General features: G+C 44.1%; 1 protein-coding gene across 1 annotated transcript in view; it reads left to right on the forward strand.

Annotated features, from left to right (window-relative positions):
- The window catches only part of LOC124556183 (suppressor of Mek1-like), a 132,618-nt gene extending 108,582 nt beyond the window's left edge, over nucleotides 1–24,036 (forward strand). The window contains exons 10-11 of the mRNA XM_047130178.1: nucleotides 11,370–11,453; nucleotides 23,885–24,036. Coding sequence (XP_046986134.1) covers nucleotides 11,370–11,453; nucleotides 23,885–24,036 — 236 coding nt within the window. The remainder of the gene's footprint in view (nucleotides 1–11,369; nucleotides 11,454–23,884) is intronic.
- The last annotated feature ends 679 nt before the right edge of the window (nucleotides 24,037–24,715 follow it).

Here is a 24,715-nt window from a genome sequence, read left to right on the forward strand (position 1 = left end):
CTGGCCATTAAAATTGCTACACCAAAAAGAAATGCAGATGATAAACGGGTATTCATTGGACAAATATATTATACTAGAACTGACATGTGATTACATTTTCAAGCAATTTTGGTGCATAGATCCTGAGAAATCAGTACCCAGAACAACCACTTCTGGCCGTAATAACGGCCTTGATACGCCTGGGCATTGAGTCAAACAGAGCTTGGATGGTGTGTACAGGTACAGCTGGCCATGCAGCTTCAACACGATACCACAGTTCATCAAGAGTAGTGACTGGCGTATTGTGACGAGCCAGTTGCTGGACCACCATTGACCAGACGTTTTCAATTGGTGAGAGATCTGGAGAATGTGCTGGCCAGGGCAGCAGCCGAACATTTTCTGTATCCAGAAAGGCCCATACAGGACCTGCAACATGGGGTCGTGCATTATCCTGCTGAAATGTAGGGTTTCGCAGGGATCGAATGAAGGGTAAAGCCACAGGTCGTAACACATCTGAAATGTAACGTCCACTGTTCAAAGCGCCGTCAATGCGATCAAGAGGTGACCGAGACGTGTAACCAATGGCACCCAATACCATCACGCCGGGTGATACGCCAGTATGGCGATGACGAATATACGCTTCCAATGTGCGTTCACCGCGATGTCGCCAAACACGGATGCGACCATCATGATGCTGTAAACAGTACCTGGATTCAACCGAATAAATGACGTTTTGCCATTCGTGCACGCAGGTTCGTCGTTGAGTACACCAAAGCAGACGCTCCTGTCTGCGATACAGCGTCAAGGGTAACCGCAGCCATGGTCTCCGAGCTGATAGTCCATGCTGCTGCCAACGTCGTCGAACTGTTCGTGCAGATTGTTGTCTTGCAAACGTCCCCATCAGTTGACTCAGGGATCGAGACGTGGCTGCACGATCCGTTACAGCCTTGCATGTAAGATGCCTGTCATCTCGACTGCTAGTGATACGAGGGCGTTGGGATCCAGCACGGCGTTCCGTATTACCCTCCGGAACCAACCGATTCCATATTGTGCTAACAGTCATTGGATCTCGACGAACGCGAGCAGCAATGTTGCGATACGATAAATCGCAATCACGATAGGCTACAATCCGGCCTTTATCAAAGTCGGAAACGTGATGGTACGCATTTCTCCTCCTTACATGAGGCATCACATCAACGTTTCACGAGGCAACGCCGGTCAACTGCCTTTTGTGTACGAAAAATCGGTTGGAAACTTTCCTCATGTCAGCACGTTGTAGGTGTCGCCACTGACACCAACCTTGTGTGAATGCTCTGAAAAGCTAATCATTTGCATATCACAGCACCTTCATCCAGTCGGTTAAATTTCGCGTCTGTAGCACGTCATCTTCTTTGGTGTAGCAATTTTAATGGACAGTAGTTTATTACATGCTACGAAATGGTATAAAAATAACTATATCGAGAGTTACATTTTCAGACTGATTTAGTTTAGTGATGTAGAATCTTCACTTACGTTTGCTATGTTTGTACGTTTGTCTCGTCTTCACTTCCTGTGTGTGATACAGCATCCGTTTCCATGTCTGTGCTTGTGTTTGTGTCGTTTACTATGTACTGCTGATCTGTCTGATATGGAGCCTGTTTTATTCTAGCGCAAGGTCTGTATTGTTTGTATGCAGCATATGGTGCTCGCGATACTTCGTCTACGATTTTGTTTATAGAGTCCATTCATCTTGCCTGCGTATTAACTGTTGTATGTCCTGGTTTCCTAAACTTGGTCTTATGTGTCATAGGGCATTGCAGGTGTGCCATTCTCACCACAGGCACAAGTGTGAGTCTGTGTTAGGCCAAACCTGTGTAGATGCACAGGATACGGTCCATGGCCCTTGAGATAGTGCACCATGCCGCGTGTTGGATTTATGTATTTCAAGTTCATCCGCTCTCGTGTACTGGGGAAGAAAGAGCAGACTCGTCTTCCCTTATTAGTTGTCCCATTCTGGCTACCACGTATCAATTCTTCCCTTGTTTAATTTACGTTTGTCAGTTATGTCTTGTCCAGTTGTTTCTCTTATTTTGTCGCGTCTTCCCCTCTTCAGGCAGTAGGTAGCTGCTCTGTGGTGAATTGTAATATCTATAACGATAACCCCCAGTAACACGCACAGTGCCTCAATCGAGATCGTGCTGAAAGCCCCCGAGATTTTGAGTAGGAAACTCCTCTAACCGCTCTTCACAATGGTTTTATACGTACTTAAGAATCATCGATGTGCCCAAGCACTAACCGCAGAACAAGTTATTGGCTCAAATAGTGTTGTGTAATATGTCCTCATTGTCTCAAAGAGTAGTCTGTATCTTATAGCGTTCAGTCTTGCAAGTTTATCTATTACGTTGCTTTGTTAATTGTCAGTCTGGCATGTTTGTTAAATTGTAAATGTTCGTCTATATAAATGCCAAGGTACATTGTCATAGCTTTCCTTTTTATAGATATGTTGCTTAACTTTATAATTGGATTTCTTTTCAAAGTGCCTCATAAAAGTAGGTAAACAGTTTTGTTTGTTGGTATTGTTTGTTGTTCGTGCACAATTCATGGATGAACGCCAGAAGCCGCGTGGCTTTACTCTCTAATTGGGACCTGATCTTTGCAGAGGCCTTGACCATAAGGTCATCAGAGAACGCAACCACCACGTTTGCCTTGTCGTTGTCTTCTAGTGCATTCAGCTATGTCCCAGAAAATCGGTCCGCATATGGGGTTGCGGACAACCCTTTGTTACTCTCTTTATAACTTTTGGAAATCAGTCTTTCATTCACTAACCTGTTTACAAGAATCTCTAAGCCTGTTGTATAGAGACAGTGGAACATTCATCTCTGTAAGTCTCACAAACAGCGCCGGCCACCAACGGTTGTCGAAAGCACCAGCTATGTAAATTACGATTGATACTATGTATTTGTCATTTATTGTCAGTGTCATTTCTATGGCCCTATTTACTGTGTCGTCGATGGATTTGTGTGGTCGAAAACCAAACTGATATGGGCCAAAGCCGAAGAGCAGTCGGTGCGACTGAAATCTGTCGCACAGCAGTCTATCCTGTACCTTTCCCAGAATGTTAATGAGGCATATTGGTCTGTGTGCCTTAGGGTCAGTCGGGTCTTCGTACTCCGCTTTCTTGATTACAACTGCGTTTACCGTCTTTCATATATTCGATATTCGTCCTTCTGGTAAAGCATCACTCAGTATGTCTGTCAGATATGGTGCGATAAGTGAAGCAGCTTGCTTGATGGTTTCGGGGTGGATGCCATCAGAGCCCGGTGCGAGTTTGTTTTTTATTTTGTGTATTGCCAGTGCAACTTCTTCAAGAGTAAAGGGGATGGTGATACCTTTGTTTTCATATTTTTCATGAAGTGGTCTGCGAATGGTGGTGTGAATTTGGTTGTCCTCAGTGTGGTCATCGTCATGAAATAGTTTGTTGAGGAGATACTGTGCTGTACATATCCAGCCTCTTGTTGTAGTACCATGTGGTTTCTCCAATGTTGATAATACTGTGATAGTCTTTATACGTTCAGTCTGCAGTTTAAACGGCTCCCCTCAGATGTTGAAGCTTAATTTCTCTTACATGAACTGCCTTTGATTTTTAATATCGTCGTTTATCACGAGTGTCTCTTTTTAATCTTGTTAATAGTGCTGATCATGGTACTCTTTGTTACGGGGCGTCGCGTGCTGCAGGTATTGCTGTGGCTTGTGCTCTCTCTAAGACTATAAGAACATGAGCTCTGTAATATATAATTCCTTGGGTGAGACATAGAGGAAACTCTTCAGTCACGTACCTTACTTAGTTTGTGCCAGTTTCCTTTGCGTAGCGGCGACCTGGAGTGTTCTGATGTGTCTGTGTTTGGTTTAGTGTGTATATTTATTGAGCTATGACCGCTGAGTATTCTCTTATCGAGCACCTGCCAGTTCGCTAACTTTATTAATGATGCGCTGTTTGCCAGAGAAATGTTTATGTTGCTGCCTACTCTACTATTTCTGTGGTAATTTGGTGGCTGGGCTGATTTGTTTTAAACGAAAAGATTACATTCGTTTGTAACGTCGACTATTATTTGTCCTCTAGCGTCCGTTCTGTCAGAGTGCCAGAGGGTTGACCTAGAATTTCTGCCTGTTAAGATAAGTAGTCGTCTGCCGTTTGCAAATCGAGCGATGCTTCTTTAAATGACACTTTAAAAAAGTACCTGAGTAATGGAGAAAACAGCGCTTGTTCCTCCACTGCCTGCCCACCCTGGCCAAAGTCGCCAGGAAGATACCTTCCACAAAGCATTTATAGGAGAAATGAGAAGTGATCAGTTTGTTTGTACGTATATGAATTATTTACGTGTACCAAGTGTATAAAAATTCCCAAACACCAAGTTGAAAATAGATATTGTTGTATTAGCTATATGTGTCCGTTTCATGTTGTGGCAGCGAATATTGTGATTCCCTACTTCTATGAGAATTTGCTTACAATAGAATGTTGAAAGGTTTTCTTCAAATTTCAGTCCGTTGTTAACGGATAACTGCACTCGGAGCAGGTATGGGTGTCGCTCTTTGTGGTCACACCTGATGTTTGCGCTCAAATAACGTCTGATAAAAACCGAGGGTCTGAATCCATTAAGGCTGCGAAGAATTTGTGCTACTTTTCCGTGCTGTATTAACGGCTGCTTTAAGGATATCAATAAGATTTTTCACGATACGTGACGGTGTCATATGTGCTGTGGAACAACGTGGTAGTTTTATCACATAGGACGCGTACACAGCCAGAAAAAAAAAATGCAGATATACTCGGGCCGCACTAATCATGCACGTAATGCTTATAACCGAACTGGTCTTTATTGATAAACAGAAACTAACTCTATTAAAAGTTTGTGAGACTCTGTAGCTGACTTTGCTTTAATGTTTCTAGCCCGAAAGTGCAAATTTGTATCTGAATACTGCTTTTGTGGCGTAATTCACCGGATCAAGAAACGGCCGCTAAGCATTTCTTTCTCAAATAGTGCTGTGTTCGCTGCTCAGTCAAAATTATGAGAATGGCTCCCAGTGATTCAGGAATTTCTGGGTGAGTATTTAGCAGTGAGACAGGTTTTTCAAAATGATCCTCTTTAGTACTTGAGAGGCGTGGGAAGTAGTAATAACATCGTCGTTTGTGGATTGTGCAGGTTCTGGCTTGTTACTGCTTCACTATTACAGGAAAATTTGGGAAAATCTCACTGCAGTCCGTTTCATTTACCCTCGTTGATACTGAAGTGGTACGTCTGAACTCAGCCTATCTTACCCTCTACGGCACCTCAGGTCATGGGAGGTCGCATTCGCTTTGTATCCGACAAATGCGCTCATTGTGTTCGTAAATGGATCAGATTACAGTATACGACAAAAATCTTGCGAGGTTACACATCCTCTTATGGTGACGCTTCTGCAGCTGGCCCAGCGCATCTCGGGATTTGCCAACTAAATGAGAAGCGGAATAGTGAACAAAGGAATCAGGCATTCCGCTTTCAAACAACTATTTAAAACAGCTCGTGTCAATCCTTCTACATCTATATCTACATCTACATCTACATCCATACTCCGCAAGCCACCTGACGGTGTGTGGCGGAGGGTACCTAGAGTACCTCTATCGATTCTCCCTTCTGTTCCAGTCTCGTATTATTCGTGGAAAAAAGGATTGCCGGTATGTTTCTGTGTGGGCTATAATCTCTCTGATTTTATCCTCATGGTCTCTTCGCGAGATATACGTAGGAGGGAGCAATATACTGCTTGACTCTTCGGTGAAAGTATGTTCTCGAAACTTTAACAAAAGCCCGTCCCGAGCTACTGAGCGTCTCTCCTGCAGAGTCTTCCACTGGAGTTTACCTATCACCTCCGTAACGCTTTCGCGATTCCTAAATGATCCTGTAACGAAGCGCGCCGCTCTCCGTTGGATCTTTTCTATCTCTTCTATCAACCCTATCTGGTACGGATCCCCCACCAGTGAGCAGTATTCAAACAGTGGGTGAACAAGTGTACTGTAACCTACTTCCTTTGTTTTCGGACTGCATTTCCTTAGGATTCTTCCAAAGAATCTCAGTCTAGCATCAGCTTTACCAACGATCAACTTTATATGATCATTCCATTTTAAATCACTCCTAATGCGTACTCCCAGATAATTTATGGAATTAGCTGCTTCCAGTTGCTGACCTGCTATTTTGTAGCTAAATGATAAGGGATCTATCTTTCTATGTATTCGCAGCACATTACACTTGTCTACATTGAGATTCAATTGCCATTCCCTGCACCATGCGTCAATTCGCTGCAGATCCTCCTGCATTTCAGTACAATTTTCCATTGTCACAACCTCTCGATATACCACAGCATCATCCGCAAAAAGCCTCAGTGAACTTCCGATGTCATCCACAAGGTCATTTATGTATATTGTGAATAGCAACGGTCCTACGACACTCCCCTGCGGCACACCTGAAATCACTCTTACTTCGGAAGACTTCTCTCCATTGAGAATGACATGCTGCGTTCTATTATCTAGGAACTCTTGAATCCAATCACACAATTGGTCTGATAGTCCATATGCTCTTACTTTGTTCATTAAACGACTGTGGGGAACTGTATCGAACGCCTTGCGGAAGTCAAGAAACACGGCATCTAACTGTGAATCCGTGTCTATGGCCCTCTGAGTCTCGTGGACGAATAGCGCGAGCTGGGTTTCACACGACTGTCTTTTTCGAAACCCATGCTGATTCCTACAGAGTAGATTTCTAGTCTCCAGAAAAGTCGTTATACTCGAACATAATACGTGTTCCAAAATTATACAACTGATAAAACTCATTAATACGATTTTTTTGAATGTTGTCTAGCGATCGGAGAAAGCAGGTTTCCTTCGCGTAATCATGCGATCATACGACCATACTCGCTTCATAAACGTATTACCTTCATCCTTTCTCTACTGTTTCTAGTTCCCTTAACACAATAACAAGGCTGTACGACTGTCACTTACCAGTTGGGATAGAACCCACTTACCAAAGCTGTGTCGGCCACTTGTGCACTTGCAACAAAAACTTAAAGCTAACAATGTCGTTACAACTATACTATGGGGATACTGCACACATTTTTTAAGAGGATATTCTTTTTGTCCTAGTAATTACTTTACCATACTGGAGGGGTCGCCATTATCTAACACGTGTGAGACTGGTTCTGATCTATCTTCCTACCACAGTTGTGCAAGGACGCTCTGTGAGTGTGTTAGGGATTTGGAGTTGAACCTACGGCCTATAAGGTAGGAAGATACCATCTCACGCATGCGGAGTTCAGAAGAGTGCAGCAGTATGGACAGTGATGTCATCAGGCAATAATTTCAATGTCGATCCCACTACTCCGCCCGTAAAGGAAACGTTATCGCTAACAGAAATTAGTGTACGGGTTCAGGCATAACTGTATGTTAGCGAAAATGAAAATCTTCGATTTTCGTTATTGAGTTTTATTTTTATTCGAAGTATGAATTCATGAAATAACAATGATAGCAAAATTACGTACAGGATGGTAAGAGATTGCGGTTGACATCTGTGAAGCGAAGTTCCTAACTGTTATAAGGTTCTTTAATGTAAGATGATTCATGACAGTGTTTGGGGGTCGATAAAATACGAGCAAATGAAATACAATTGGGGCCACAGATTTCAATTATGCTAAAATGCACAACGGAAATACCCAAAATTGAATGGGGGTCGGTAAAGAGCAATCAAAAAGAAGTACACAGTTAAAAAAATCCCATAACTTAAGAGTATAAAGCACTCTACCATGGTTGATAAATTCTTTTTGTTAAACTGGGTATGTTGCTCTTCCGCTTCATTTAAGCCCTACAGTCGTGAATATATTTAACTACAGGCTATGGCTGAATGTACTAAAATTAGGAAAGACGGAGACGATCGCAGAACTGAGTGTCAATTGAATATCATTTGCTGACGTAGCGCAAGCACTCATGTTTACCTTCCTTCAGTGATGACAGTGGCTGCTGTTGGAACGAGCTGTGAACCTGAGGATCTGTCCTAAGTCTCTGTCGACTGATCAGCGCCAGTTGGACACATTTCCTACATCTTTGGTGAAGCCCAGACTCCTAATTATTTCCTAGCTAAATTAATTGGCATGGTACACGCTATTTGGCTGGAATAGTGTATACGTCGTTGCCCTCAAATCGTTAGCAAGCGTTAACTGTCAAGGCTCAGTGCGATTCTCCATACTAGGAGACTTTGGAGTCTAACTCCTTATGAGTTAAGACGGGGCTGTGAACAAGTGTTCACATAATGACTCTCGTAATCGTCTCAGGATGGCGCGAGTCATCTTGCACAAATACTGCAAGAGAAGAAGCCAATTAATCTGTCTGTAGTTTTCCTATATCAAAGCTGGTGGCCACGCATTTTCTTTCTTGCCAATCAGAGCATTTGTACTTGCTATGACTCCACCCACTAGAGTTTTGTAGCCTATCATAGGCGTCGTTTCTTCTGTAGGGCAGAGTTTAACTTCTGCTACATAATACTGAGATAAGCAGCCTTTTCTGTCATGTGAGTTTAAACACAGATGGCTACAGTGAGTCACCAATGTTTTGAGTTGGGTTTCTCCGCACGTTTATCTGGCATTTCCCGCTGTGTTTCTGTAGACAGGTTTCCCGAAGTCTCATCGTTAAAAGCAGGGACCATGGATGCTTTTGCTGGCGGCCTACACAGTGGCTCCAGCATCTCATTGTGTACGCTAGGTGTCATGCTGTGAAAGTTTCAGCTGAATGTGGGACGGGCATTCACTTGTAAGAATTCTCCTTCCCTCAGAAATGCGTCTCATAGCTTGGGACTGGGAAATTACTTCCATGATATTACTTGTATGTGCGTTAGTGGTTTATACTCATGAAATGTCAATTTGTTTATTTGCTTCACTTATCAATAAAGTTGACACATTTTCACGTAACTATGTCATGTGACATATCGAGTTAACCGGAACTGTTTCACGAATTCAGTGTGAGGTGTGTTATTTGTTTGACACCTTACACAGTTTCAGTCTCTCTAAACTATCGCCTCATCCGGGAAAGAACAGAAAAATTCACGTTAAGTCATCAGGCCCCAAGAGTTTTCGACTCCTCCTTCCATTCTTCCCATGGCCCTTGACCTCAGATTGTCTGGTAGACATCTTCTCTGTGCCATATTGCACCATCTGTGACTGTGTACACAGCGATTGTGGATGTGGGACTACCTGGCAAACAGCACTCCGTTTGACAGGTGCCCTGATATCATCATTGGCGTTGTTTCCCGTTGACTGAAATGCCATTTTCCATGTAGAACACGATCGTACAGACATCTGTTGACAGTTTGTGTGATTGTATCGTGAATTAGACACAGGACGGGGAAACAGCTGTTTGTTACTTTAATTTTTGACTCCAGTGCACGTAAATAATCCCACTCATATTGCATACTGAGCTTTAGCACCAGCGTTTTGAGCGCTTTCAGATTCCGTTATTACATCAGTCACCATCTGGTTCTAAGTTTAAGTTCACACACTTTCGACTTGCTGGAAGGCATGTTGTAAGTATTGGCAAAGAGCAATACTCTGGAACCACTTAATTACAGCTTGGCATGTTGAGGAAAAACTGATGGTTGCTGTGGATATTCCTGCCGTGTTTCCTGAACACACAGTTCAGGTATCTGCTGCTGCTGCTGCTGGTATGAAGGAGAGTCGAATGGTAGGTACGATAAATCTGGTGGGCTACTGTGGGATGCTGCTATTGTGGAGGTGCAGACAATAGAAACTCAAACACTTTCTTGTCCTGGTGCACTATTTCTGGTGGTGTCGTGTTAAAGGGCATTGGTCTTTTAAAAACAAAAATATTAAGTAAAGACACATGAAAAACCTTTCACTAAGACGTACAAACCACCAATGATGAAACTCTCAGAATTGCAGTAGTGATAAAAGGGGCGAGGGGGAGGTGGAACTTGGCTGTAGTCTTTTTACTGCTCTCGAGAAAAAAGCGGAGTGGTTGGTTTTCCCGCCATTTTTAAGGCATGCAATTGGCCTGTATGCATGTGTGGACACGTGACAGGTTAAATACTGACCTTGAATGAATTTGCTCCTCCCCTTCTCTTTGTCCATTGTATCCACCCTCCTCTCATTCACCAGCTCCTCCTTTCCACCCCTCTACGTCCATTTCATCCCTCTCCCCTCTGTCCATCAACTCCTCCCACTCACTCTGACCTAGAGCCTTATTCGTTGTTCTTGCAAATTCAGATTCCGTAATAGTATTCTAATAATAAGCTGATAAGCCATAAATACAATTTTCCTCTTATCTTGCAAACCATATGTATGGAAGAAACGATTTCTCTAATGGTTTAAATGCCCTACAGTTTTGGTCAAAAAAAAAAAGCACATATTCACAGCAGAGCACAGCGCGCCACTTCCATTCTCGCAGTCGGTTTAACGGAAGACGCGTACATTGCTGTTTACAAAGTGTAACCTATCTGTGTATAAATGTTTATCAGAGTACTTTGTGAAAATTTGAAGAAAATCGGTCATGCAGTTTTCGATACTGGTGGTAAGAAAGCGTCCTCTCTACATATTACACATTTATTTATATAATAATCATATTAAAAAAATATATATAGACTCTGTCTGTCCCAATGTTCATTGGAGTATTGCGCGTATATTCGAAGTAAATTGGTTAAGTACTTTCCGAGATTTTTGGTAACAGTGTTAAACAACTACTTTTCTTTATATATCAGTACTGTAAATTGTAGCATATATCGTCTTGAACTGTGATTGTGTTTGTTGTTAAGGTAGTCTTTGGGTGAAATTAGAGTCCAGTTTGATGGATAAATTTATATTTGAAATACATTTCTACTCATTTGGACAATTTTTGTTACTGATGTCAGTGGCGGTTCGCAACAACACATTCACAGTTAACTTTGAAACGTCTCGTCTACGGAGATATGTTTACTAGAACGTATTTAATTCTGTTATCGTATACTTTCACTTGGGTCACTTCTCACAACGAATTATGAAACGCCCTGTTTACAGGTTGCCTCTGATGTCCCCCCCCCCCCCCCCCCCTTCCTCAACAACTAGGCATCCCCAAGGGTCCGATTGTGTCACTTGAGCCGTAAATCAGCCGTTTCTACTATTTATCACCAGGTGTGCACAAAGGAACTAAAAAATTCGTGTAACCGTAAATATTGTAAAAACAAATGTATGGGTATACGGATTACAAAAGTGCAATCTTCTTCTTAAACGCTTTCATTTGTTAATGGCAGATGGTCTCTTGTAACCAGTCTCTCTGTGTATCTGGTGATTAACTATGCCAAACATGAGCTTATTACATACTGTTACGTTATAAGTACCTTTATTTTCAGGTCCAATTGAAGCTGCACAGCCAGCCAGTGGAGATAATGAAGAAAATCGGGCAGATACAAAACCCAACATCAAAATTGAGCCTGGTAAGTACTGACGATAGTTAAATGTGATTTGATAACTCTCATATATATGTTGGTGCAGGGAGTATGAATTAAAATCAGAGCACTGCTGTTCATCAGTTCCTAAAAGTGTAATATTTCGAAGACGGTTGGGATGTAAGGACGGCGGGCTCTTGTGTATGTTAAGAAAATTTATGACATATGGTTGTAGGACCATGCAAAACTAGTAGCCTTCCTTTAAGTTCTGTAGTAAGTTGCATGTTCCTAAATAGTATCAGTTGCATTCTGCTAATGACTGTTTTGATTAATATCTGCGAACAAAAATTACTGAATATCGGAACCATTCTTAGAATCCACTGTATACTGAAGTGATAAATGTCATGGAATGCTTTCTAAAATCTTCTCGGACCTCCTTTCGACCGGCGTAATGGAGCAAGTCGACGTGGCATGACTCAACAAGTCGTTGGGAGTTCCCTACAGAAGTACTGATCCAAGCTGACTCTAAAGCTGTCCATAATTGCAAAAGTGTTCTCGCTGCACAATTTTGTGCACGAATTGTCCTCTGGATTATGTCTCGCTGCGCAGAGTTGCCATGTGGTTTGAGGCGCCATGTCACGGACTGTGTGGTCCCTCTCGCCGGAGCTTCAAGTCCTCCCTCGGGCATGGGTGTGTGTGTTGTTCGTAGCATAAGTTAGTTTAAGTAGTGTGTAAATCTAGGGACCGATGACCTCAACAGTTTGTCCCTTAGGAATTCACACACATTTGAAGATTCGATTATGTGCCATAAATGGTCAATGCGATTAATGCCGCTCGATTTGGTTGACCAAATCATTCGCTCCAATTTTCCAGAATGCTCTTCAAACCAATAGCGAGCAGTTGTGGCACAGTGACATGGCCCATTGTCATCCATAACAACTGCGTCTTTGACAACATGAAGTCCACGAATGGCTTCAAATGTTCTCCAAGCAGCCAAACATAGCCATTTCCAGTCAGTGATCGTTTCAGTTGGACCAGAGCACTATGTCCACTCCATGTAATCACAACCAACACTGTTACAGAGCCACCATCAGCTTCCACAATGCCATGTTGATGACTTGGGTTCTTGGCATTGGGAGGGGTCAAGAGTTCTACTATCAATACTGAACAACTGGAATCAGGACTCATCTGATCAGGCCACGGTTTTCCAGAAGTCTGGGATCCAACCGATATCATCACAAGCCCAGGAGAGACGCTGCCGGTGATGTCATGCTGTCAGTGAAGGCACTCGCGTTAGGCGATTACTGCGATAGCTCTTGAACGCCAAATTACGCCACACTGACCTAACGGATACGTTCATCGTACGTCCAACATTGGTTTCTGAGGTTAATTCACGCAGTGTTTCCTGTCTGTTAGCACTGGCATCTCTACGCTACTATCGCTTCTCTCAGTCGTTAAAGGAATGTCGTCAGTCACCACATTGTCCATCGTGAGAGGTAATGCCGGAATTGTGGTATTCGCAGCACACTGTTGACTTTGTGGATTTCAGAATATTGAAATCGCTAATGATTTCTGGAACTGAATGTCCCATGCATCTAGACCCAGCCACCATTCCGCGTTCCAAGTCTGTTAATGACCTTCGTGCGGCCGTAATCACGTTGAAAACTGTTTGACAAAAAAAAAAAAAAAAAAAAAAAAAAAAAAAAAAAAAAAAAAAAAATGGTTCAAATGGCTCTGAGCACTATGGGACTTAACATCTTAGGTCATCAGTCCCCTAGAACTAAGAACTACTTAAACCTAACTAACCCAAGGACATCACACACATCCATGCCCGAGGCAGGATTCGAACCTGCGACCATAGCAGTCCCATAGTTCCGGACTGCAGCACCTAGAACCGCACGGCCACCACGGCCGGCAACTGTTTTACATGAATCACCTGAGTACAAATGACAGCTCTGCCCATGGGCTCCCCTTTTATACCGTATGTACACGATACAACTGGAATCTGTATATGTGCATGCCAGTTCCAATGACTTTTTTCCCCACAGTGTATGTGTTCCTACTCTTCCTAACTTACTGGATCTGAAATACACACCCATCAGTCCACAAAGTTTAGAGACTGGCTTAATAAAAGCTACAGAAAAGTTAAAATGGTGGCTTTGTGCTTCAGGTATTATTCACAGTATCTCGTCACTTGAGTACAACGCACAGAACGTTCATACAGCCATCTGAAACTGTTGTTCAGCTCACACGTCACATTAAATTAACTGTCGCTTAGCAGTGACCCTTTATGAGAAATTCTATACTTCATCGTTTTGTGGTATGTTCCTATTAACATCATCTAGTCTCTGCTCCCGAGATGATGTTTTTCCAGGAATGAAGTGTCCGTGTTCTGGTTTTGAATCAAGTCACGGCAGATGTCCACACATCTCGTAAGGAGTCCTGGCAAAATCATAACAGTCTGCAGAATGTCTTCAACACTTGATTTAGAGATACTCAATCGCTCTGATTTGTGGCAAAACAGTGTTGAGACACTACGGCCTCACGAACGCTGCTTAACAATGAGTGTTCACAATGGTGCATCGCATGCGCATCTGGTGTTTACAGTTGTTAGTTCAAACTGCCACCCTAATTACTGCACGGATGCCACCTATACTCCAGGAATGGAATCACTCTCGGAATTTTTTGGCTGGACGGTGTAAGATGTGTAAAGCTGATGCTTACGGTTTAGCAAAAGACAAGTACAAAATGGTTCAAATGGCTCTGAGCACTATGGGCCTTAACTTCTGAGGTCATCAGTCCCCCAGAACGTAGAACTACTTAAACCTAACCAACCTAAGGACATCACACACGTGCATGCGCGAAGCAGGATTCGAACCTGCGACCTTAGCGGTCGCGCGGTTCCAGACTGTAGCGCCTAGAACCGCTCGGTCACTCCGGCCGGCCGAAAAGTACATTTTAATATTCGTTATCCACTCTTGTTACCGTCGTGTTCTGTCTTGGGTAGCTTAACTGAGGTGTTATATTCTGTTGATACTATCATTGGAACGTTGTGAGTGCCCGCATCTCGTGGTCGTGCGGTAGCGTTCTCGCTTCCCACGCCCGGGTTCCCGGGTTCGATTCCCGGCGGGGTCAGGGATTTTCTCTGCCTCGTGATGGCTGGGTGTTGTGTGCTGTCCTTAGGTTAGTTAGGTTTAAGTAGTTCTAAGTTCAAGGGGACTTATGACCACAGCAGTTGAGTCCCATAGTGCTCAGAGCCATTTGAACCATTTGAACGTTGTGAGCGTAACCGAACCGACTCGGCGTTCTGGCTTTCCCCAGCAGTGCTCTATTCCGATCAGGTGTGTGAGAAGGCAATGTCTCGAAGGCTGCACACGCGCGAAACTTCGGAAGACGTGTTTGTATTACAGTGCAACTACTTCTAAGAGTATATCACTTGTGTTTTCGACTTTTTATTTTTCTACCAAAGCAGTAAGTTTTATAACTTGATTAAATAAATTTATTAGATGCGAGGAGAGCTACAAAAACCTTACATCCGGGTATTTGACATCAAGTTCTTATGTTTGTACTAGTATTTGTTTTAGAGTATGTAATGTAGCTGTAACTGTGGTTCGTGGTATAGTCAAAAGCATGGAGCTACGCAGACTAACATCTGTTGAATTTGAACGTTGGTGGGACTTCGTCAATTTCGCAACAAGAAAAAAAAAAGCGGCTTCTCTGTGCAGTCGAAAATATTGCTCTTAGGGTAACATCCCAAGTGGGAAGTAATGAGGTACATAAGCAGCCAAAAGCTAGAATATTAGACAATAAATCAAAATCCGTCTTCTAATGCTTTAGAATCTGTTTGAGGATTCATCAGGAAATGTTTCAGTTACTGTATCGTAGTCAGTCATGTCTGGTCCACAAATGACTGCATTAAGTTACAGCAAATGTTCCATGTCATGGACTTCAAAGTGAGTTTTCCAGAGGACTGCTTTATATTTGATAGCATCAGTGTTGTCCTCCATATCTGTTTCTAAATGATTCTCCCCTTTGCATTAGGACAGTTAATGAATTCAAATAATTGGTGATGCAGAACATGAAAGATTTCGTCACCACTCAAATTAGCCATAACTCAGTTTTTTCTCCTAATGGGCGCCTTCAGTTCAACCAGCATTCACTGTCATTCGTCAGAAGACAACTACATGATATCGTCTTTCTTCCTGGTGTCGTAATGACACTCCAGTCAGTGTTTTTTCCAGTCGTGGTGTCTGAGCCGTTTACTCTTCGCTATTTGTGGGTGGTGCAAAGGATGTTCACAGGTCCTGTTGCTGTCTGAATGAAAAGAGACAGTCTAGCGAACTATCGAATCCTTTAAAATGGATGAGAATGAGAGAACGAGAGATGAATGAGAATTGTCACTTCTCATAAGGGGCGGGTGTTGCATATTTGCTATGAAATGACATTATAGTACGATGCAGAAGGAATTAAGAGATTTAGGTTATGTTGAAAGAGCAGAAAATAACAACAATCGACAGACGGGAGTCATAGTTCTGTACATAAAAAAAAACACTTTGTGCTAAATCGACAGTCATAGAGCGCGTGAAGAAATTGGTGGTACGAATAGTAAAACTTCTGAATTTGCACGCATTATGCCATTGTCAGTTGCAACCGTTTTCAGTGGAACTGAACGAAGCGTATGGAGACGTCATATATCGCTGCAAAATACGATCGTTTAGCCAAGGGACATGTAAGGAACGATTTTTCTATTTAAAACTCGCTATTGCTGAATTTATGAAGGTAAAAGGAGTGCAAGAACGAAAATCAGAACTCCCGGAATGGATTGCAAATTTCGGATTTTAAGTGGACTTGATTGCCCAGTGCCGAAAGGAAGACATGGCAAGATACTGTAATTTATTTCTAATTTGATGGGGATGCATTTAGAAAGAAACTCGCGTTGTAGAAGTGACACATTCTGACAAAGGCAGTCCAGTTACCTTAGCTCAGTGGTGTCAAAGAAAATGCTTGTCTTGAAGAATTCTTTGCGGCCTCTAACGAATTACAAGGATAGTTTTTATAAAGATTTTGAGAAGAGTGTGAGCCTTTAATCTCTTTTCGAGACCGTTTGCCGATTTAGTTGAAAGTGATGCAATTTCGAGTGGAAAAGTGGTGCAATATTTGTGTGAAGTATCTTTTTTCCATTATGAAACTAAACAAGTCACGATTACGTGGAACCTGAATGCGAAACTCTATGAAATAGTCTGTGTCTGTCCATGAGCCGACAGTTTGTACCAGATAAAAATTATACTATGTCCTTAGCGTGCCAATAATAATTGAATAATAGAAAAAAATTGTTTAGTTTGTTATCTATGTTATTGACGGATGTTAAATATAAAACCAAGTCGTGCGCAGTATGACTGCTGTGCCATTTAAACGCTACGTGTTCGCAGTTCTCCCTTCTTCCCCCTCCACGAGCTCAGACGGTAGGGCTTGTCGGTGAGGGAAATACGTGACGAAATCGTGCAAGCAGGAACGCAATTATCAGGCAGATGCACGGTACTGGCTATGCACTGGATTCACTTTCCAACATCGCGAAAGTAAGAAAGAATGAGAATTTATTCTGGTATAATCAGCGAATGCTGTTAGGTGAACTGATTAATTTGCTTTGAATGCTGAAAGTTGCTTTGTAGCAACGATTATTAGGCTATAAAGCATGTGCTACGCTGAGGGCGCCAACACGTGGTCGATCATATGAGATCAAAGAAACTACCTCAAATTCATAAAATACACTCCTGGAAATTGAAATAAGAACACCGTGAATTCATTGTCCCAGGAAGGGGAAACTTTATTGACACATTCCTGGGGTCAGATACATCACATGATCACACTGACAGAACCACAGGCACATAGACACAGGCAACAGAGCATGCACAATGTCGCCACTAGTACAGTGTATATCCACCTTTCGCAGCAATGCAGGCTGCTATTCTCCCATGGAGACGATCGTAGAGATGCTGGATGTAGTCCTGTGGAACGGCTTGCCATGCCATTTCCACCTGGCGCCTCAGTTGGACCAGCGTTCGTGCTGGACGTGCAGACCGCGTGAGACGACGCTTCATCCAGTCCCAAACATGCTCAATGGGGGACAGATCCGGAGATCTTGCTGGCCAGGGTAGTTGACTTACACCTTCTAGAGCACGTTGGGTGGCACGGGATACATGCGGACGTGCATTGTCCTGTTGGAACAGCAAGTTCCCTTGCCGGTCTAGGAATGGTAGAACGATGGGTTCGATGACGGTTTGGATGTACCGTGCACTATTCAGTGTCCCCTCGACGATCACCAGTGGTGTACGGCCAGTGTAGGAGATCGCTCCCCACACCATGATGCCGGGTGTTGGCCCTGTGTGCCTCGGTCGTATGCAGTCCTGATTGTGGCGCTCACCTGCACGGCGCCAAACACGCATACGACCATCATTGGCACCAAGGCAGAAGCGACTCTCATCGCTGAAGACGACACGTCTCCATTCGTCCCTCCATTCACGCCTGTCGCGACACCACTGGAGGCGGGCTGCACGATGTTGGGGCGTGAGTGGAAGACGGCCTAACGGTGTGCGGGACCGTAGCCCAGCTTCATGGAGACGGTTGCGAATGGTCCTCGCCGATACCCCAGGAGCAACAGTGTCCCTAATTTGCTGGGAAGTGGCGGTGCGGTCCCCTACGGCACTGCGTAGGATCCTACGGTCTTGGCGTGCATCCGTGCGTCGCTGCGGTCCGGTCCCAGGTCGACGGGCACGTGCACCTTCCGCCGACCACTGGCGACAACATCGATGTACTGTGGAGACCTCACGCCCCACGTGTTGAGCAATTCGGCGGTACGTCCACCCGGCCTCCCGCATGCCCACTATACGCCCTCGCTCAAAGTCCGTCAACTGCACATACGGTTCACGTCCACGCTGTCGCGGCATGCTACCAGTGTTAAAGAGTGCGATGGAGCTCCGTATGCCACGGCAAACTGGCTGACACTGACGGCGGCGGTGCACAAATGCTGCGCAGCTAGCGCCATTCGACGGCCAACACCGCGGTTCCTGGTGTGTCCGCTGTGCCGTGCGTGTGATCATTGCTTGTACAGCCCTCTCGCAGTGTCCGGAGCAAGTATGGTGGGTCTGACACACCGGTGTCAATGTGTTCTTTTTTCCATTTCCAGGAGTGTATTTAGTTAAAAGCACAGTAGCACACTGATAACGGTTAAATATGTCACTGAAAACAACTGTAAGCATACTGAAAACTCGAGAACTGACCACTTTATCGGATTTTGTACCATTGGCGCCAAAATGAAATGCGAACTAAACTCACAGAGAAAGTACCAAAAGTAATTAAATTTCGCGATAGAGATTTCTCGATCTACCATATGATACGCAAACTGCACTCATTGAGCTAAAAGTGAAGCTTAAAACTTGGGAAATAGCTACATGAGCTGATGGCTCCTGTTGCATGCTCACTACCACAAAGCAAATTTTACAAACACATTTCCGAGAGAACTATTGCAAATAAATTAAAACCGTAACCTGTACCGATGAAGATATGTTGAATGCGTACTATGAGCATACCATGTCGTGAATTTTTTTTTAGCCATATTACCTCAGTTTTATCTCACCAAATCTGCGAGCTGCTGTGCTCCCGCGTCCGGTCCGTCTCATGGCTAGTCCCACAGTGCTCTCCACGCGCCGAAATCCGCCCAACGTTCCTATTCAAACGCGGTGGTGGGGAGACTCACCTCACCCCCGCACCAACTTTATAACCTCCCCTCGTGCCTGTTATCATCTTTGCTTGCTGCGCTGGCCTACCTGCCGTTATTCTTGTTGGCACTGACTGCTATTCCCCTAAACTGTTCCCTTTGGTCCATGCACCCGTTACATTTGACTTCCATTCATCCCCATTCACACTCGTACAGGATAGAATAAGGAGTATACATATAGACGGCGTGTGACCTCTTAGTGAAATGATAAAAAGAAATAAACAAATGCGTTAAATATTCCTTTCGCCCAGCGAAGTATTGAAGCTGCTAGCAATCAAAGAATAACTTTTATCTCGATATAGGAAACATAATTACTTCGTACTGTAACCTAAGGCAAAACGAAAGTAACGCGCCGGCCGGAGTGGCCGTGCGGTTCTAGGCGATACAGTCTGGAGCCGAGCGACTGCTACGGTCGCAGGTTCGAATCCTGCCTCTGGCATGGATATGTGTGGTGTTCTTAGGTTAGTTAGGTTTAATTAGTTCTAAGTTCTAGGCGATTGAAAACCTCAGCAGTTAAGTCGCATAGTGCTCAGAGCCATTTGAACCATTTATTCTCCAACGCTCCATGCTTGTCAGAACTGTGCTGGTCCCGAGAGGGCATTTGGAGAGGTCTGCACATTGGTTCATACCGATGCTATCGGTGAATGGATTGCTCGTCGTAGCTATTGGAGGCAATAACGATGCAAGTGCAAATGACTTCAGCGATTACCATTTGCAACGTTTGCCTACCTTCATCCAAGCCATTTACTTATGTTTAATTGACCACATTAATTCACCAACGCCCAAACCCTTCCTTTCCTCCTGCTTGGGGACTTCAATGCGCACCACCCCTGGGAGGGGGGCCGGAGGACTACCACTTCAGCTTGTAGGGATCTTGTAAACGACCAGCTTTTTGCAGATCATGGTCTGTGCCTCTTCAATGATGGTTCTCCGAACCACTTCAGTGCCAATCATGGCACCTTTTCAGATATTGGTCAAACTGTCTCTTCCCCTAATTTTGTGGTTTCGCTGCATTAGTCACTACACAATGAGTTTTGTGACAGTGACCACTTTCCAGTGACCCTTCGTTTCTTTGCCACTGCCAAACAGACGACTATCACATTTTCCAGAGCCAGTTGGCCTTTGTATGCCTCTGCTGTTACATGAGCTATCACTCTGTCCGATTGCTATTTAGGAGCCTATAACGTGGGGTGCAGATCGTGCTGTTCTTAGCTGTATTTATTGGGCCTTGCTTTCGCCCCAGTTCGTGTACGGTTGTCGGGTTTGTGGTGTGGCAGCTCCTTCAGCTTTAAAAATGTTAGACCCACTTCATCATTGTGGCGTGTGTCGGTCTACCAGTGCCTTTCGCACTTGTCTTGTAGACAGTCTCCTTGCTAAAGTGGCGATCTTCTGCCATCATGTTCTTGGTCTCCTATGCAATCGTCATTCGACAGTGCCCTGTTCATCCGATGTATCCCATTCTCGTTACATACAGTGGGTATGGTGTTCCTCATTCCTGCCCTTGAGTAAGATTGCCAGTGGGAGATCACCTTGTTCTCCTCTGCCAAGATGTGCTCCCAGTGTTTTCTAGTGCACTCCTCCGTGGATGGTGCTCAGGCCACAGATTAGCACGCTGATGTTGTCGCCTCCTATCTAGCTGACTTTCTACTGCAGAAGCATAAGCTGAGGCATCCCCTTCTGTTTCACTCCCTACCAACCTGAATCCTACAGTGACCCCTTCACGTGCTGGGAACAACTTCAGGCTCTTGCCTCGTTCCATGACAAAGCCCCAGACCCTGATTCAGTTCACTATCAGGTAATCCAACACCTGAATGTCCTACAAAGGCAACATCTGTTCAGGGCCTTCAGCCATCTTTGGCTCTGAGGTGTCTTCCCATTGCAATGGCGAGATGTCATAGATGTCCCAATCCTTCAGCCAGGCAAGAACCCAACTGCTCTCGATAATTACCAGCCGATTAGCCCGACCAACATACTCTGTAAACTGCTTGAAAGGATGGTTGTCTACAGATTATGCTGGAAGAACTGATGAATCAGTAAAGAGACTAACCTGTAGGACAAGACACGGAACAGCTGTTGAACACTGGTGGCACACAAGACCACGGAGATTAGACCACGCCAGAGATTAAGAGGTATACACCTGCAGGGAGGGGACATAGCACTTCCTACATTTCTTCATTTGGTCCTCCGTGCTCAGTATGGATTTTCGGTTCAATATGGTTCAAATGGCTCTGCGCCCTATGGAACTTAACATCTGAGGTCATCAGTCCCCCAGAACTTAGAACTACTTAAACCTAACTAACCTAAGGACATCACACACATCCATGACCGAGGCAGGATTCGAACCTGCGACCGTAGCGGTCACGCGGTTCCAGACTGAAGCGCCTAGCACCGCTCGGACACAGCGGCCGGCTGGATTTCCCGACTCGTTGGCTCTAATACTGCGAATGATTCACGAATAGTTCAAGTAGTTCTCAGTGTTCTCCGTGAAAGTGGTTTTAATTCTCAGTTATAAGGTTTTAATCTACCTCGGGAGCAGGAGCAGGGTGGCTGGTGATGGGGCACCTCCCGCCATATGCTAGGTCCGTGGGATCCCCGACCCTACTACCAGGCTACTTCTTCATCCCTCTTTTACTCTGTTTTAATCGCTGTTAGATTCCGTTTGCCTATTTTCTGCTGGACCCAGTTTTTTATTCTGGGTGTCGAAGTTTGCTGAATAGTTGGCACACTTGGCTGTAGTGGACCAAGGATCGGACAGCTGTGGGTGGAACTTTTCGTGTCGTGTGCAGAGTCCTGGGAACGCCCACCTGTGACTTCCCTATCTCCTTCATCTTGTTTCTTTTATCGAAGGTACACAAGCTATCCATTACGTTTTTAGACTTATCTCCTTTACTGTTACGAATCTCCCGACTAGATCAGAAAAAGTTCTCAGTGAACGTCTCTTCTTCCGGTTGCACCACTCTTGTATCGAGGGACTGGTGACCTCATTTTTTTTCCCTTACCTCTCCTACCTGCCCCCCCCCCCCTCCACCGGTCAGTCAACCACCCGAAAAGAATAACTAGTAAGTCATATAGTATAACAAGAGGCATATTTATCCTTAAAACATTTTTTTTCTAAGTTACCCAACACTTTTACCTTTTTTTTCTTTCTCCATGAAATGAAATTACAGTCCACGTAGATCGTTCATCTTTCCTACATTTTACATGTAGCAGCATCGTTAGTTTTCGCTATCTTTTGTTGAGAAACGTATCCTTCCTCGTCGCATCAGCATATTTAGTCTTCTTCCCGCTTTGGTTTACGGTATCCGTAATCCTTTGTTTTCATACATTAATTTTCGCAGTTACTTTCAAATGAGAATCTTTGTACTTTCATATTCGCAGATTGTAATATACCTTTCCACAAATTATCCACGAATAGCAGTGACTAGGCCGGCACAAGTGGCCGAGCGGTTTTAAGCGCTACAGTCTGGAACCGCGCGACCGCTTCGGTCGCAGGTTCGAATCCTGCCTCGGCCATGGATGTGTGTGATGTCCTTAGGTTAGTTAGGTTTAAGTAGTTCTAAGTTCTAGGGGACTGATGACCTCAGAAGTTAATTCCCATAGTGCTCAGAGCCATTTGAAACATTTTCAGTAGTAGTGACTACGAGATTCACAGTAGGTAGATGCATGGGATAAGATTCTCGTTTCGTGAAACATAATCGTATGTTTGTTTATCATGCTAACAAACTGGTTCAAATGGCTCTGAGCACTATGGGACTTAACTTCTGAGGTCATCAGTCCCCTAGAACTTAGAACTACTTAAACCAAACTGGCCTAATGACATCACCCACATCCATGCCCGAGGCAGGATTCGAACCAGCGACCGTAGCGGTCGCGCGGTTCTAGACTGTAGTGTCTAGAACCGCTCGGCCACACCGGCCGGCTATCATGCTATCTTCTGAAGCAGCAGAATTATATAAATTGGGATATTTAATGTCGCGTCGGTGCTGTGTGCAGGCCACTGAAGTCGTACGCATAGACTGCCCAATTTTATAAATACCAGGAACACTTAGACCAACCCTTTATTGGGTGCAACATCTCTTTAATATTCTTCGGTGGTCAGAAAAATGATGGAGTTCCTTGTCCGTCCTGGAATCTTCCTGTTTTAATTATTGCTGCTCTGGAGAAAGGATGGAGTACTGTAGGCTGATAATCTTACGATGTCTACTTCTGTTTTTTCGTTTCTTAGAGATTGTCAACTTAATATTTCGTTCAGTATAGCCATTCTTCTGGGACACCTTTTCCAATTACATGAACTCGGAATGCAGGTCGTCGTTCTTGTCCGAAACAGTATTAGTTCTATGTATTCAAGTCATTTTTCGAAGACCCAAGAAAATCAGAGACTCTGCATTCGATAAAAGACAGCTTTGCCGTTACCAACTAGCTTAGTAATAAGACAAAGGGTATATTGTATCACTTCTCATGGAGGATAGCCAGAACAATTTCCACTGAACGTCACTATGTAGAGTGCTTCATATTGATTGTTTTGATGATTTTCGCTTTAATGGCTTATTCATCACAAAGGTCCGTAAATTACAGTATATACTCATTTTCGATATGCATTACATTAGCTTGCAAATTGCATTATACTGCTGATGTGTTTCGTGTAACAGTGCTTGCCACTGTCTTGTCGGATTGAGGTATTAAGCAAATTTGCTCTTTGCTATAGCCAACGGTGGGAACAACAACAACAACAACAACAACAACAACAACAACAACATCAACTGGATTCCCATGCAAGAGATTACCGTGGTGGCACACCGCGCCAACGGCCCTGGAGTGGTAGGGGCTCTCCTTGTACCACAAGGACCTGGTGAGTAACTATCACACTTCTGTCGCTTATATCCGACATAAGGTGAACACGATTTAACTCGGTTTCTTGGTAGAATTCTACACACAGCGCTGTAACAGTTAAGTCGTGGAATCGAATCACACTGGCTTTGAATGTGTTCTTGAGAAGAATCACAGCAAGTAACGGAACCCAGCATGTTTTCCTCGACGGTGACTGTTCCTCGCAGACAAGGGTATCGGCAGGTGTGCCCCAGGGAAGTATGACAGGACTGCTGTCTACTGCATACACACAAATGACCCGGCGGACAGAGTAATCAGCAGTCTGTGGTTGTTTGCTGTTGATATTGTGGTGTATTGAAGGTGCCTGGAGGAGGAGGCAAGGCGGGTTAGACAAAATTTCAGGTTGGTGTGATGAACGGCAGCTAGCTCTGAATGTCGAAAAATGTAAGTTAATGCAGATGAGTAGGAAAAACAAAGCCATAATGTTCGAATACCGTATTAGTAGTGAGATGCTTTACACAGTCAGTTAAATATCTAGGCGTAACGTTACAGAGTAGTAGGAAGTGGAATGATCATGTAAGAACTGTAGTAGGGAGGACGAATGATAAATTTTGGTTTATTGGGAGAATTTTAGCGAAGTGTGGTTCGCCTGTAAAGGAGACGGCATATAGATGACTACGGCGACCCATTGTTAAGTAGTCTTCGAGTG

This window comes from Schistocerca americana, chromosome X, assembly GCF_021461395.2.
Source record: "Schistocerca americana isolate TAMUIC-IGC-003095 chromosome X, iqSchAmer2.1, whole genome shotgun sequence".
In the NCBI taxonomy this organism is placed as follows: Eukaryota; Metazoa; Arthropoda; class Insecta; order Orthoptera; family Acrididae; genus Schistocerca; species Schistocerca americana.